At 37.2% G+C, this 14,693-nt stretch overlaps 1 protein-coding gene across 1 annotated transcript in view; it reads left to right on the plus strand.

The window, feature by feature from the left end:
- The window catches only part of ABCB1 (ATP binding cassette subfamily B member 1), a 99,122-nt gene that overhangs the window by 10,799 nt on the left and 73,630 nt on the right, over positions 1-14,693 (plus strand). The window contains 3 exon segments of the mRNA XM_049776430.1: positions 1,795-1,849; positions 3,560-3,751; positions 4,142-4,313. Of these exon segments, the coding sequence (XP_049632387.1) occupies positions 1,795-1,849; positions 3,560-3,751; positions 4,142-4,313 (419 nt within the window).

The raw sequence follows: 14,693 nt of genomic DNA on the forward strand, positions 1-14,693 counted from the left end.
CCTTTAATGACTGTGTAATAATTATTCTGCCTATTGATTTTTTTTTGTTATGATACAACTGGGTATTTTTTCTCTAAAACAGCCTGGAAAATTGACCACTAAATATAGAATTATTTTTAAACTATTTTTTAAAATTTTGGTTTGGAGGATGTATCCACTGGTGCTCAGGACTTACTCCTAGCTCTGTTTTCAATGATTGCTCCTAGTGGGGCTTGAAGGACCATATTGAAACCAAGGATTGAACCAGATCAGTTCTATGTGCAAGGCAAGCATCCTACCTGCTATATTATCCCATTGACCTCTAAATTAATTTTTAAACCTTTTACAAAATAAGTTTGTATCTGCATTTGTGTTTAAGTGCACAAAATTTTTTTTGAAAACTATGAACCAAAATTTTGACATTTGTGGGGGTACAGGAGGTGGAGTACAGCAGGTAAAATGCTTGCCTTGCCATGGCTGACCTAGGTTTGATCCCTGGCACTCTATGTTCTCATACACATCTTCCAAAATCTATGTGTATTTATGTTTATGAAGGATGTTTTAATATATTTTTTGGTTTTTTTTTGTTGTGTTTTTTGTTTGTTTGTTTTTGGGACACACTTGGTGACACTCAGGAGTTACTCCTAGCTCAAAAATCGCTCCTGGCTTGGGAGACCATCTGGGATGTTTGGGGATCAAACAGAGGTCTTTCCTAGGGCAGCCCTAGCAAGGCACCTACCGCTGTGCCACCACTCCCTCATCTTAATATAATTTTTCAAATTTTAACTTATTTTGTCAAAAATGATTGCTAATACTGCATGGTGAACTGGGGGAAATATCACATCATACTTGTATTTAATTTAATTAATTTATTTAGTTTGTGTTTTTTGGTGGGCTACATCCAATAGCACTCAAGGTTTATTCCTAGCTCTATGTTCAGAAAATACTCTTGCCAGGCTCCAAGGACCTTATGGGATCCTGGGGATTGAACCTGGGTCAGCTGCATGCAAGGCTAATGCTCTGCCCCATGTATTATATATTTTTAAATAAAAATAAAACTAGGAGAAATTCATTGTTAGATCCTAAACTCTAACTTTAGAGTCAGAATTTCTGTACTGAGTTTTATTTATCATGATAAAAACCCTTCATATAATTTTTCTTGTTAGAGTGATATTTAATAAAATATTTTTTTTTTTTGGTTTTTGGGCCACACCCGTTTGACGCTCAGGGGTTACTCCTGGCTATGTGCTCAGAAATCGCCCCTGGCTTGGGGGGACCATATGGGACGCCGGGGGATCGAACCGCGGTCCTTCCTTGGCTAGCGCTTGCAAGGCAGACACCTTACCTCCAGCGCCACCTACCCGGCCCCCACAATATGCTTCTTAATAAGCATGGATTTATTTATTTTTTTTGGTTTTGGGTCACACTCAGCAGCATTCAGGGGTTACTCCTGGTACTACGCTCAGAAATTGCCCCTGACAGGCACGGGGGACCACATGGGATGCCGGGATTCAAACCACCGTCCTTCTGCATGCAAGTCAAATGCCCTACCTCCATGCTATCTCTCCGGCCCCAAGCATGGGTTTTTTTAGAAGAAAGTTTTATTAAATTTTGTGTATGCTCGCACTTAGCCAGCATATGAAGAATTTAAATCCCATGCCTTAATGTCTACACAAATTTAAAAAAGACTTAGTTGGAGCAGGTTATTTATAATGTAAATTGTTAAGTGACACAGTTTGATTAACTTTTATGCTTATTTTGGAATAGAACAAGGAAACATGATTAATGCTCTATTTGTGTTTTGTGGTTCTCTAGGTTATCCCAACAGCAGTATAGATGCCCGCAACGAGCTGGAAAAGAAGATGACAACGTAATTAGACATTTTCCTTGCTATTAAGCTGTTCTGTGTTGATCCAGTTGTAGCAATGTTTAAATTTTATTATAAATATTCAAAATGTTTTATCATAAATATTTAAAGTTTTCAGTAGAATAATGCCATGTCTAGTTTTCTAGTTTAAACCTAGGTTAGATTTATGTATTTATTGTTTACTATTCTATATAGAGAATTTAGAGTTCAAAATACTCTTAAAATATAGGTAAATTTAAAGTTATATTATTTACAATGGCTTTGTAATGACTAGTTTGCTTTCTGGATGTTTTCAGTCATGATCTGTCATGATCTAAGGGAATGAGTAAAAAGGACTTTAAAAAATACATACACAGCATCTAATTCTAAACAATGAAATAAAACAACCTAGAGTAAATATAGTTTTTTCCCTTGGAGCTTTATTAATGATTTACCTGTCTTGAACTTTACTCCCTAGAATTGCATATAAATGCTGTACAAAGGTATGAGTTGATGAATGAAACATGAGTTCCACATTAAGATATAAATGCTCTGATGTATTTCTAGAAAATTGAGCACTTGATTATATTTTAAAAAATGATATACAAGTACTTCTAAATACTCCTAGGGAGTTTTATTTATATTGGGAAAATGAAACAATGTTTCATAATAACATTAAATATACTTAAATATAAATATATTTTATTTTAGTAAGATAATGACTTAAATACATTAACTGATTCTCAGCATGAGTTCTATGTGTTAAATTAGATTTCCTTCTAGTTATACCATTACATCTTGGATAATAATTATAGCATTATATAGTGACTATAATTTCTATATCCCAGTTAAATGTAATTTTATTTATAAGATATAACTTGGGAAAGATATATCTATCATGATTTCTGTTGGATTGAACACTGAGTTATAAACAATAATGTTACTCCATTGTTATTTTTATAGCCTCTCATGGTTCATGCAACATTTTTATGTATGTATATTTTGAAAATAGAACTTATTGAACTTTTAAAAATGGAATAGTTGTAATATATATAAAGATTTTAGAATATTTGACTATACCCTAAAAATTACTTGCTTAGTAGAACAGATGATTTTATTTTTGCCTACCTATTATCCAAACTATGCCTGTTCAAAAGGTCAGGGAGCATTTTTTGATTCCAGTTATAGATTAGAAAATCAGCATAGGAGTCAAAGCAGAGCAACTTTTTTTTTTTTTGTTATGGGACCACACCCATTAGTGCTTAGGCTTTATTCTTAGCTCAATTTTAGGGATTACTCCTGGCAGGAATTGAAGGATTACATGGAATAGCAGAGGTCAAACCTTGGTTGGGCCTCAGCAAGGCAAATACCTTACCCATTGTACTAGCTTTCCATCTCCCTAAGAAACCATTTTTAACTGAACCATTTTACTATATTGACAAAGATGTAGTGAGATGCTGGCCACCATGCTTTCCTTGCTAGACCCTCCTTTATTTGGAGGAGGGGGGCTGGGATTGCACACAGAGTCTCATATGTACAACTCAAACACTCCACTTACATACAGCCCTGACTCCTACTAGTGAAAGATGATAGAATAGGCAATTGACAGAGAAAGTTAGAATGAGTGGTTTATTGGGGGAGAGATGTGGGACCTCTATCAGGATATTCAATTGAATCAATCTATTCCATTAATTGGGAAGCAGAATATGTGCAAGTCCTGTTGTTGTTTTCCAGATATGCCTATTATTACAGTGCAATTGGTGCTGGTGTGCTTGTTGCCGCCTACATCCAGGTTTCATTCTGGTGCTTGGCAGCTGGAAAACAAATATTCAAAATCAGAAAACAATTTTTTCATGCTATAATGCGACAGGAGATAGGCTGGTTTGACATGCATGATGTTGGAGAACTGAACACACGACTGACAGAGTAAGTGCCAAATTTTATGTTTAACTCAAATGTTTTAGGAAATGTGAACACATAACTTAAGTTAGTTATCTACTAAATGCTTCCTTGAGCAAATACCATATCTTAGAACCTTGTCAGGGCATGAGGGGATCAACATGACTGGCACTTAATAGGGGTTGAATTTGCCAAACTCAGGAATTCCTCTGAGACTCTGCAGTCAAATAACCATGTGATATATTCTGGGTAATTTTTCTTATCACAACCCTAGTTAGGAATGTATTGACCCCACACTCAATACTTTTCTCCCAAATCAACCTCCTCTCCCTCCATCTTCCACACAAATTGAATTCAGGAGGGACGTTCTATGTTCATGATTCTAACATTTATTTCTAATACAACCTGTTCTTTTAGTGATGTCTCCAAAATTAATGAAGGAATTGGTGACAAAATTGGAATATTCTTCCAGTCAATAGCAACATTTTTCACTGGCTTTATAGTAGGATTTACACGTGGTTGGAAGCTAACCCTTGTAATTTTGGCTGTCAGCCCTGTACTTGGATTCTCAGCTGCGCTCTGGGCAAAGGTAGGTGAAACATGTGAATTCTTTTTTAACTATCTTTATACCCTTCTTCCCCACCATGGGAGGTGCATTTTTATCACCTGATAACCCTGAATCTGTGGTTCTTCATTTTAAATATATCCATATACATGGAAATGAGTTGTTGCACCTCTGTTGTGTCCTTCCTCTGAACTGACCTGGACTGAGGGATTAATCAGTCAAGGAATGAGGAAAGAGTAGTCCTCATATCTCATCTTCTGCTTCCAATAAATAACACATACTCAGATACTAAAGAGCCATGTGTCCATCCTAGAGAACAATCCCATACTCATACAGCAAGTAAAGATTGTCTTATGAACAACACAAATGTCTCATTGACTAATATTGATTTTAACATGTTTGTAGATTTTGATTAAATTGTAAATGGAACTCACAGTTTTATGGTATATTTCTGTGTTTATAAATATTTAAATACACTGTATGAAAATAGTTGTATGAAAAATGCAGATACTTTCTAGTCCTCCATGCATGTAAATCCTTTGCAGTTTCCTCCATCACAAAGACAAAGGAGTACACAAGTGGCCTCCCTACTTCTACACATAAGCTTCCCTTGATTTTGTAAAGCTTCTTTTCCCTTTTAAGGCTTGGCATGTTATTCATTTTAAATGTACATAATTCCATAGCATGTTGAAGAGATTGTTCTAGTAATTTTGGTTAGGTTCAACACAACTTAGAGAAAGCACTACAAATTAAAAGGTGGGGTGACCTTGGCCAAAACTAATACAAAAATGTCAGATTTAAATATTCTAAAGAAACTTCAGAAATTTTACTCGATATATATATTTATTTTTGGTTTTTGGGCCACACCAGTGACACTCAGGGGTTACTCCTGGCTATGTGCTCAGAAGTCACCCCTGGCTTGGGAGACCACATGGGACGCCAGGGATCGAACCACTGTCCATCCTAGGCTAGCGCTGGCAAGGCAGACACCTTACCTCTAGCACCACCGCACTGGCCCCAGAGGTTTTCTTTCTGAAGTATAGGTGTTATCTCATTCTATAGAGGAAGAAGCTAAAATATTTAGATGAGGACTGTTAATTTGTTACTTGGAATAACAGAGTTTAAATAGTGTTCTTTGGTGTTTAAGTTGCATCTGTTAATCTGTCAGTTAACTATTTGGCCAGAGCTTTGTGTGTTCGATTTTTCTGTTTACTAAAATATTAGATCAAGAGGTTAACTATTCATATCAGTATTTGTTGTAAAACTTGAAAAATAGCTCTCTCTAATTAAGCTAAGGTAACAGAGAGTTGTACTTGTAATATTTACGTGTTGCTTTGGATTCTTTAATAAGTGAAACTCTAGCTTATTAGAGACAAAGTTTTTTTCTTCTTGTTTGGTTTTGGGAGCACATCCGGCAGTTGCTTAGAGTTGGTTACTGGTTCTGTGTTAAGGAGTGACCCTGGCTGTACTCAGGAGGCTGTATGTGGTATTGAGGATTTGAATTAGGCTTGTACCCAGAGCCACATGCAAGGCAAATGCTTTGCCTATTTTACTCTCTCTCTCTTTCACTTTCTCTCTTTCTCTTGTTATCTTTCCTTCTCTCTCTCACTCTCTTTCACTCTCTTCATTTTAATCTTCTGCCATAAACATTTGAGATGACTTTAAATACATTTCTGAAATTTTCTGGTTGTCAATTATATTTAAAATAAATTGAGTTCAATCTGCAAATGTCATTTTCCCTGTGAGCCAATGACTCTTCCCCTACTCTAACTCAGAGACACTTGGACAAGATATCAGAAAAGGAGGGACTAGTCATCTCACTGTAGAGACCGAGGTCAGCTATAGAGCACAGGTAGGAGAAACCATTGATTCCTGCCTCTACCAAGGGAGGTCTAGTGGTTTGACCTTCAGAAACCACTTCCACTTCCTCAGGTAATAGAAAAAGTGGCATGGGAATTCAACAGAGCTAGATTAACCAAGTTGACTAAAATAACATTATCAAGGCTCTAGTGGTAAACTGTCACTAAAATCATAGCTGATGAAAGTCAGATAAGAATCGCATACTTGAGGCCGGTGCAATGGTGCTAGAGGTGATGCCTCTGCCTTGCGCGCACACTAGCCTAGGACAGACCATGGTTGGATTCTCCGGTGTCCCATATGGTCCCTCAAGCCAGGAGTGATTTCTGAGTGCATAGCCATGAGTAACCCCAAGCATCAACAGGTGTGGCCAAAAAAAAATAATAAAAGAATCTCATACTTAATATAAATAAGGTTAGTACTTGTTAAAGTTAAAAAAAAAAAGAAATCAGTAATCCTGTGTGTATACTAACATAATAGAAAATGCTAATGTGCAATATTAAGTTTATTTTACTAGGATTCAAAAAATCCACAATTTGAATGAGATTTAAGTTCATACCTCTTTGTTTAGTTTTTATTTAATGACTGAATTACAAATTTAGTCTTGAACAACCTGGGTTTCAGGCATACGATATTTCAATACCTTAACCATAAATTGATACCTATTTAAATATGGCTAACCTAGTGCTAACAAGGTAGTTTTTAGGTGCTTGCTTTGCATGTGGCAGATCCCATTTCATCCTTAGCACTACATAAGCACCTCCCCTTAGCAAAAGCAGAAACAATGCCTGAGCACAGAGCCAGGAGTAAGCCCTGACTACATCTAAATGTGGCCTCAATTCCCCTTAAATTTAAAATGTCGCACTTAATTAAAATTTTCTGTAGCAAAATTTATGAGTAAGCATAAAATAAAAATAAAATAACAGCAAAATTTATGAGTAAGCAATACAGTAAAATCAAATAAACAAAAGATGTAACAGCAAAATTAGTTATTATGAACTTTATTAGATGGATTCAATCTAGGTAGTGAAGATGACTGGATAGAATCAGTGAATTATGGAATAGAACAGAATCCATAGGCAAAAAATAAGCAAAACCCAAAAACTTTCATCTAAACCTCATATTTATATAATTTCACATAAAACAAAATCATAATACCTCATGGATTTATAAGTAAGATATAAAGCTAGAAACACTTTTTTTTTGTTTTTGGGCCACACCCTGTGATTCTCAGGGGTTCTCAGAAATTACTTTTGGCTTGGGGGACCATATGAGATGCTGGGGGATTGAACTAAGGTCCTAGGTTAGCATGGGCAAGGCAGATGCCTTACAGACTGTGCCACTGCTCTGGTCCCTGAAAAAAACTTTTTTTTTTTGGCTTTTGGGCCACACCTAGTGACACTCAGGGGGTACTCCTGGCTTGCACTCATAAATTGCTCCTTGCTTGGGGGACCATATGGGATGCCGAGGATTGAACCCAGGTCCATCCTGGGTCAGCCACATGCAAGGCAAATGCCCTACCACTGTGCTATCACTCCAGCCCCTAGAAACACTTATTTAAAGGACACAAAAGCAATCTCATTAAAAACATTTGTAAACAATATTTCTTAAAAAAGAAACCTCTTATCTGATGAGTATTGGGTGAATAGTTTCTCCCATTCTGTATGTGGCTTTTGTATCTTAGGCACTATTTCCATTGATGTATAGAAGCTTTCAGCTTAATATAGACCCATTGGTTTATCTCTGCTTCCACTTGTTTGGAGAGTGCTGTTTTCTCCTTGAAGATGCCTTTAATGTCATGGAGTATTTTACCTATGTGTTGCTCTATATACCTAATGGTTTCAGGTCTAATATCAAGGTTTTTAATTCATTTTTTATTGTACTTTTGTGCATGGTGTTAGATGGAGGCCCAAATTTGCTTTTATGCAAGTGACTGACCAGTTGTGCCAATACCACTTGTTGAAGAGGCTTTCCTTGCTCCATTTTGCATTTCTTTACCCTTTATCAAAGATTAATTGATTGTATATCTGGGGACATTCTCTGAATTCTCAAATCTATTCAACTGATCTGAGAGTCTTTATTCCAATACCAATATTGTTTTAATGAATATAGCTTCGTAATGCAATTTAAAGGTTGCTCTAGATATTGGAGGGTGTTTATTGTTCCAAATGAGTTTCAAAGGTATTTGATCCACTTCTTTGAAGAATCTCATGGGTATCCTTAGAGGGATTGCATTAAATCTGTATAATGCTTTAGAGAGTATTTACATTTTATTTTATTTTGGGGGAGTATTTTATGATAATCTTTCCGATCCTTGAGCAGAGTATGTGTCTCCATTTTCGTGTGTCCTCTTTTATTTTTTGAAGCAGGGTTTTGTAGTTTTCTTTGTATAGGTCCTTCACATCTTTAGTTAAGTTGACTCCAAGATATTTGAGTTTTGTGACAGTAATGTGAATGGGATTTTTTTTAATGTCCATTTCTTTCTATCATTATTGGTGTACAAAAGGGCTATTGATTTTTGCATGTTAATTTTGTAACCTGCCACTTTTCTATATGTATCTATTGTTTCTATAAGCTTTTTGGTAGAGTCTTTAGGGTTTTCTAAATATAGTATCATGTCATCTGTGAACAGTGAGAGCTTGACTTCTTTTCCTATCGGGATGCTCTTGGTATCTTTTTCTTGCCTTATCACTATGACACAGAAAAATCTCCAAAGAGAATTTATCATAGTTTTTTTTTTTTTTTTGTATTTTGTGTGTTGTGTGTATGTGTGCAATTTTTGTGCAGTTCATTCAAGGATGGCTCTGACCTTCACTCAAACCCAGCACTACAAGAGAATCAGTCTTAGAAAATTTCTTTGAAAAGTCAGGAAGATTTAATGCATCTGCCAAATAATTGCTTTCAGTGCCAACTAAGATAATACATTACACTATATTATTTGCACAGAAAACAGTCAACACATGTTTATTATATTCCACTTTTCTATATCTAGCTTAATATAACAAAAAGGAATAAATCAGTATAGAAACTGAGTCTACAAATTTCTGTACTATAGAAAAACTAATGCTATTTAATTCATATGTTATTTGGGATTACTTGCATGCAGTGTTTAGTTTGAAAATTAACTACTTAGGTGTGCCAGGTACAAGTAATAATACTAGTTTCTTATCCATGCCAGCAGACTCATTGTTTTACAAGACTTTTATAATGCATTTTTTAATTTTTTAAGTTTCTTTATATAAACACTATGGTTACAGACATGTTTACTGTTTGGTTTCAGTCTAAAATGTACATCTCAGGGCTTGGCATCCCATATGGTCCCCCAAGCCAGGAGCAATTTCTTTCTTTCTTTCTTTTTTTTTTTTTTTTTTTTTTGCTTTTTGGGCCACACCCAGTGACGCTCAGTTTTTACTCCTCGCTATGCTCTCAGAAATCGCTCCTGGCTTGAGGGACCATATGGGATGCCAGGGATCAAACCGAGGTTAGCACTTGGCAAGGCAAATGCCCTACCACTTTTGCCACTGCTCCATCCCTTGGAGCAATTTCTGAGCACATAGCCAGGAATAACCCCTGAGTGTCATCGGGTGTGGCCCCCCAAAAAAAGTATGTTCCCATGGGACTGGAGCAATGGCGCATTGGTAGTGTGTTTGCCTTGTAAATGGCTGACCCAGGATGGACCTTGGTTCAATCCCTTGGTATCCCATATGGTCCCCCAAGCCAGGAGTGATTTCTGAGCGCATAGCCAGGAGTAACCCCTGAGCGTAATCAGGTGTGACTCAAATTAAAAAAAAATACATCCCCCTTTCACTAGTGCAATTTTCATGCCACCAGTGTCCCACATTTCCCTCCTCTCCCACCCCTGGCCTATCTTTGGGACAGGCATTCTATTTCTTTCTCTATCATTGTCATGGTAGTTGTTAGTGTAGTTATCTAACTGTGCTTTGTGATAAGCTTCATTATGGGATGGTATTTCCAGGCCTCATATCTATTGTCACTGTGTATTATTACTATACTGTCTTTTATTATTCTTAAAACCCAAGATGGATGAGAATATTCTATTCTCTTTCCCTTTGAGTAATTTAATTTCATGACTTCATTTTTCTTGACAGTTGCTTAGTATTTTATTGTGTAGTTGTACCACAGTTTCTTTAGCCATTCATCTGTTGGGTTGTTTCCAGATTTTGGCTATTGTAAATAGCACTGCAGTGAACATAGGTATGCAGTAGGCATTTTTGTATTGTGTTTTTGAGTTCCTAGGATATATCCCTAGAAGTGATATTGCTGGATCATATGGGAGTTCAGTTTTCAGTTTTTTAAAAATATCCATATTTTCCAGAAAGGCTGGACTAGATGGCATTCCTACCAGCAGTCAGTGAGAGTTGTTTTCTCTCTACATCCTTTCTAGACCTTTTTCTTTGTGATGTGTGCCAGTCTCTGTGGCATAAGATTATACCTCCTTGTTGTTTTGATTTGCATCTCCCTGATGATTAGCGATGTGGAGCATTTTTTCATGTGTCTTTTGGTCATCTGCATTTCTTCTTTGAGGGAAAATGTTCATTTTTTCACCCATTTTTAATGGGGTTATATTTTTTTCTGTTCAGTTCTTTCAGTACCTTGTATATCTTAGATATTAGTTCCTGATCTGATAGGTATTGGTTGAATAATTTCTCCCATTTCATTGGTGGCCTTTGTATCCTACTCACTATTTAATTAGAGGTGCAGAAGCTTCTCAGTTTAATGTAGTCCCATGTTTATCTCTGCTTCCACTTGTTTGGAGAATGGTGTTTTCTCCTTGAAGTTGCCTTTAGTCTCAATGCCACAATGTGTTTTATTTACGTTCTTCTGTATATCTTGTAGCTTGTGGTATGATATCAAGATCTTTAATCCATTTTTATTTGACCTTTGTGCATATTGTTTGATAGAGGTCTGAGTTCTCTTTTTTACATGTATTTGAACAGTTTTCCTAATATCACTTGAAGAGGCTTTCCTTGCTCCTTTTTGCATTTCTTGCCCTTTTATCAAAGATCAATTGATTGCATGTCTGTGGGACATTCTCTGAATATATAAGTCTATTCCATTGATCTGAGGGTCTGTCTTTATTCCAATACCATATTGTTTTAATGCAGGGTCTCAAACTCGTGGCCCGCTGGCTATTTTCGGCCCTCCATACAACATTATGTGACCCACGGTCAACCTTCAAATATTGCAGTATTCGCGATTATTCGCTTACCAAATAATCGGAATAAAAATCTCATTAGTAAGAAAAAATCGCATTAAACATTCACATACCCTTAGCAGTTCCATTCAGGCTATGCAAATGTTTAATGTGATTTTTTGTGACTTTTTTTCTTACTAATGCGATGTTTTTATTGTGAATATTTGGTAAGCAAATAATCGCGAATACTTTGCGCCTAGCGCAGACGTCATTTCCGCTGCTCCTGCCCGCTGTCCCTTGCATTATCGGAGGCCTAAGGGAGAGAGGTTTATTACAGAATTAGATTTTGTCATACCTTCATCATGACTTCATCAAAGCCTGCAGTGAAGAGAAAGATTGATGACGAGCACAGACAATTTCAGGAAAAGTGGGAGACGCAATATTTCTTTGTTGAGAACAGGGGCATCCCCACATGTCTTATTTGCTCACAGAAAGTTGCAGTGCACAAGGAATACAACTTGAAACGCCATTATTCAACTAAACATACTGAGAAATGTGCAAAATATCAAGGAAATGAGAGAGTCAAGTGAGTTGCCAGTCTTTAAGCATGTCTAATGAGACAACAAGATTTCTTCAAGAAAGCAACCAAAGAGAATGTTGCATCAGTCGAAGCTAGTTACATGGTTAGTGAGATGATTGCTAAAGCAGGGAAACCATTCACAGAAGGGGATTTTGTTAAAAAATGCATGTTACAGGCTGCAAGTATTATCTGTCTAGAAAAGAAAGGTCAATTTAGCAAAATCAGCCTTTCTGCCAACACTTTGGCAGAGCGCATTTCTGACATGTCAAGTGACATTTATCATCAAGTGTGTGAGAAAGCCAAATGTTTTGATGCATACTCAGTTGCTCTTGATGAGGGCACAGATATAAACAGATACTGTGCAGCTCACAATTTATGTCCGTGGTGTTGATTGCAATTTTGAACTGACAGAGGAGCGGCTTACAAGAATTCCAGTGCATGGCCAGACCACTGCTAATGAGATATTTTAGCTTCTGTGTGATGCCATTGAGAATGCAGGTTTGCCATGGAAGAGGTTTGTTGGAATAATAACCGATGGAACGCCATCGATGACAGGGAGGAAAAATGGACTGGTAGCATTTGTTCAAAAATTACTTGAAGAGGAGGGTGTAGAGAAGGCCATTGCTCTTCACTGCATTATCCATCAGCAGGCCCTTTGCAGTAAATGCCTGCCATGTGACAATGTGATGTCTGTTGTTGGGAAATGCATCAACCAAATCAGATCCAGGGGCTTACAGCACAGGAGGTTCCATGCTTTTTTAGAGGAAATGGAGTCAGAATATGGAGATGTACTCTATTTCACTGAGGTACGTTGGCTCAGCAGGGGAAATGTCCTGAAAAGATTTTTTGAGTTGAGAGAAGAAGTGAAAGCCTTCATGGAGAAGGATGGGAATGCTGTTTCTGAGTTGAGTGATCACAAATGGCTCATGGACTTAGCTTTTCTTGTTGACATCACACATAAGCTGAATGTACTAAACAAGATGTTCCAAGGCCCGGGGCAGCTTATCAGTGCTGCCTATGACAACGTGAGAACATTCTCCACAAAACTTGTGTTATGGAAATCCCAGCTCTCTCAGACAAACCTTTGTCATTTCCCAGCATGCAAGGAACTTGTGGATGCAGGCATACCATTCAGTGGTGAGAAATATGTTGATGCTATTTTTAAGCTAGAGAAGGAATTTGATCACAGATTTGCAGACTTCAGAAAGCACAGAGCCACTTTCCAAATTTTTGTGGACCTCTTTTCTTTTGATGTGCAAGATGCCCCTCCTGTGCTTCAAGTGGAGATCATTGACCTGCAGTGCAACTCTGATCTCAAAGCTGAGTTCAGGGAGATTAGTGGAAAAGCAGAAATGCATGGGCAATTTTTTGAGAGAATTGCCCCCCAGCTTCCCTGAGCTTTCCTGAATATCAAGTGCACCATGTGCCTTTTTGGGAGCACATATTTGTGTGAAAAGTTACTCTCCACATTGAACTTCAATAAGTCAAAGTACAGGTCTTAATGAGATCATCTTCAAGCCATTACTGAGGGTCTCAACTGCTTCCTCTCTAAAACCAAATGTGGTTCAGATTTGTGAGAAGAAGTGCTGTCAATTCTCTGGCAGCAAGGAATAGGCAAAAGATGCCATGTTCAAAAGAAATAATTAAAACTGTTAATAATGAGGACTTGTTTTTGTGAAATCCCTTATGCAGCCCTACCTCACCCTGAGTTTGCCTATTGCAGACCCCAGGTAAATTGAGTTTGAGACCCCTGTTTTAATGACTATTGCTTTGTAAGACAAGTTAAAGTTGGAGAAAGTGATACTTCCTATCTTCTTTTTCCTAACGGTTGCTTTAGCTATTTGTGGGCATTTATTTTCCAAATGAATTTCAGGAATGTTTTCTCTACTTCTGTGAAGAATGTCAAAGGTATCCTTAGAGGGATGGCATTATATTTGTACAATACTTTGGGGAGTATTTCCATTTTAATGATGTTAATTCTTCCAATTCATGAACAGGGTATGTCTCCATTTCCTTGTTTCCTCTTTTATTTCTTGAAGCAGTGTTTTGTAATTTTCTTTGTTTAGGTCCTTCACCTTTTTAATTAAGTTGATTCCAAGATATTTGAGTTTCTGTGGTACTATTATGAATGGGATTTCTTTTAATGTCTGTTTCTTCTCTATCATTATATGTGTACATAAGAAGGCCATTGATTATTGCATATTAATTTTGTAGCCTGCCACTTTGCTATACGAATCTATTGTTTCTAGAAGTTTTTTTTTTTTTTTTTTTTTGGTTTTTGTGCCACTCCCAGCAATGCTCAGGGGTTACTCCTGACTGTCTGCTCAGAAATAGCTCCTGGCAGGCACGGGGGACCATATGGGACACCGGGATTCGAACCAACCACCTTTGGTCCTGGATCGGCTGCTTGCAAGGCAAACGCCACTGTGGTATCTCTCCGGGCCCTCTAGAAGCTTTTTGATAGTCTTTAGTGTTTTATTTTTTTTTATTTTTTTTATTTTAAGCATTTTATTGATTGATTGGTTTTTTGGCCACACCAGCAATGCTCAGGGGTTTCTCCTGGCTCTGTGCTCAGAAATCGCTCCTGGCAAACTCGGGACAATATGGGATGCCAGTATTCAAACTGGTCAGTTTCAGTCAGCTGCATGCAAGGCAAATGCCCTACTGCTATGCTATCTCTCTGGCCCGTAGAGTTTTCTAAATATAGTATCATGTCTTCTACAAACAGTGAGAGCTTGACTTTTTCCTTTTCTATCTTGATGCACTTGATAGCTTTTCTTTGCCAAATTGCAATGCACGTACTTCCAGTACC

Source organism: Suncus etruscus, chromosome 1 (genome assembly GCF_024139225.1).
Source record: "Suncus etruscus isolate mSunEtr1 chromosome 1, mSunEtr1.pri.cur, whole genome shotgun sequence".
Taxonomy (NCBI): Eukaryota; Metazoa; Chordata; class Mammalia; order Eulipotyphla; family Soricidae; genus Suncus; species Suncus etruscus.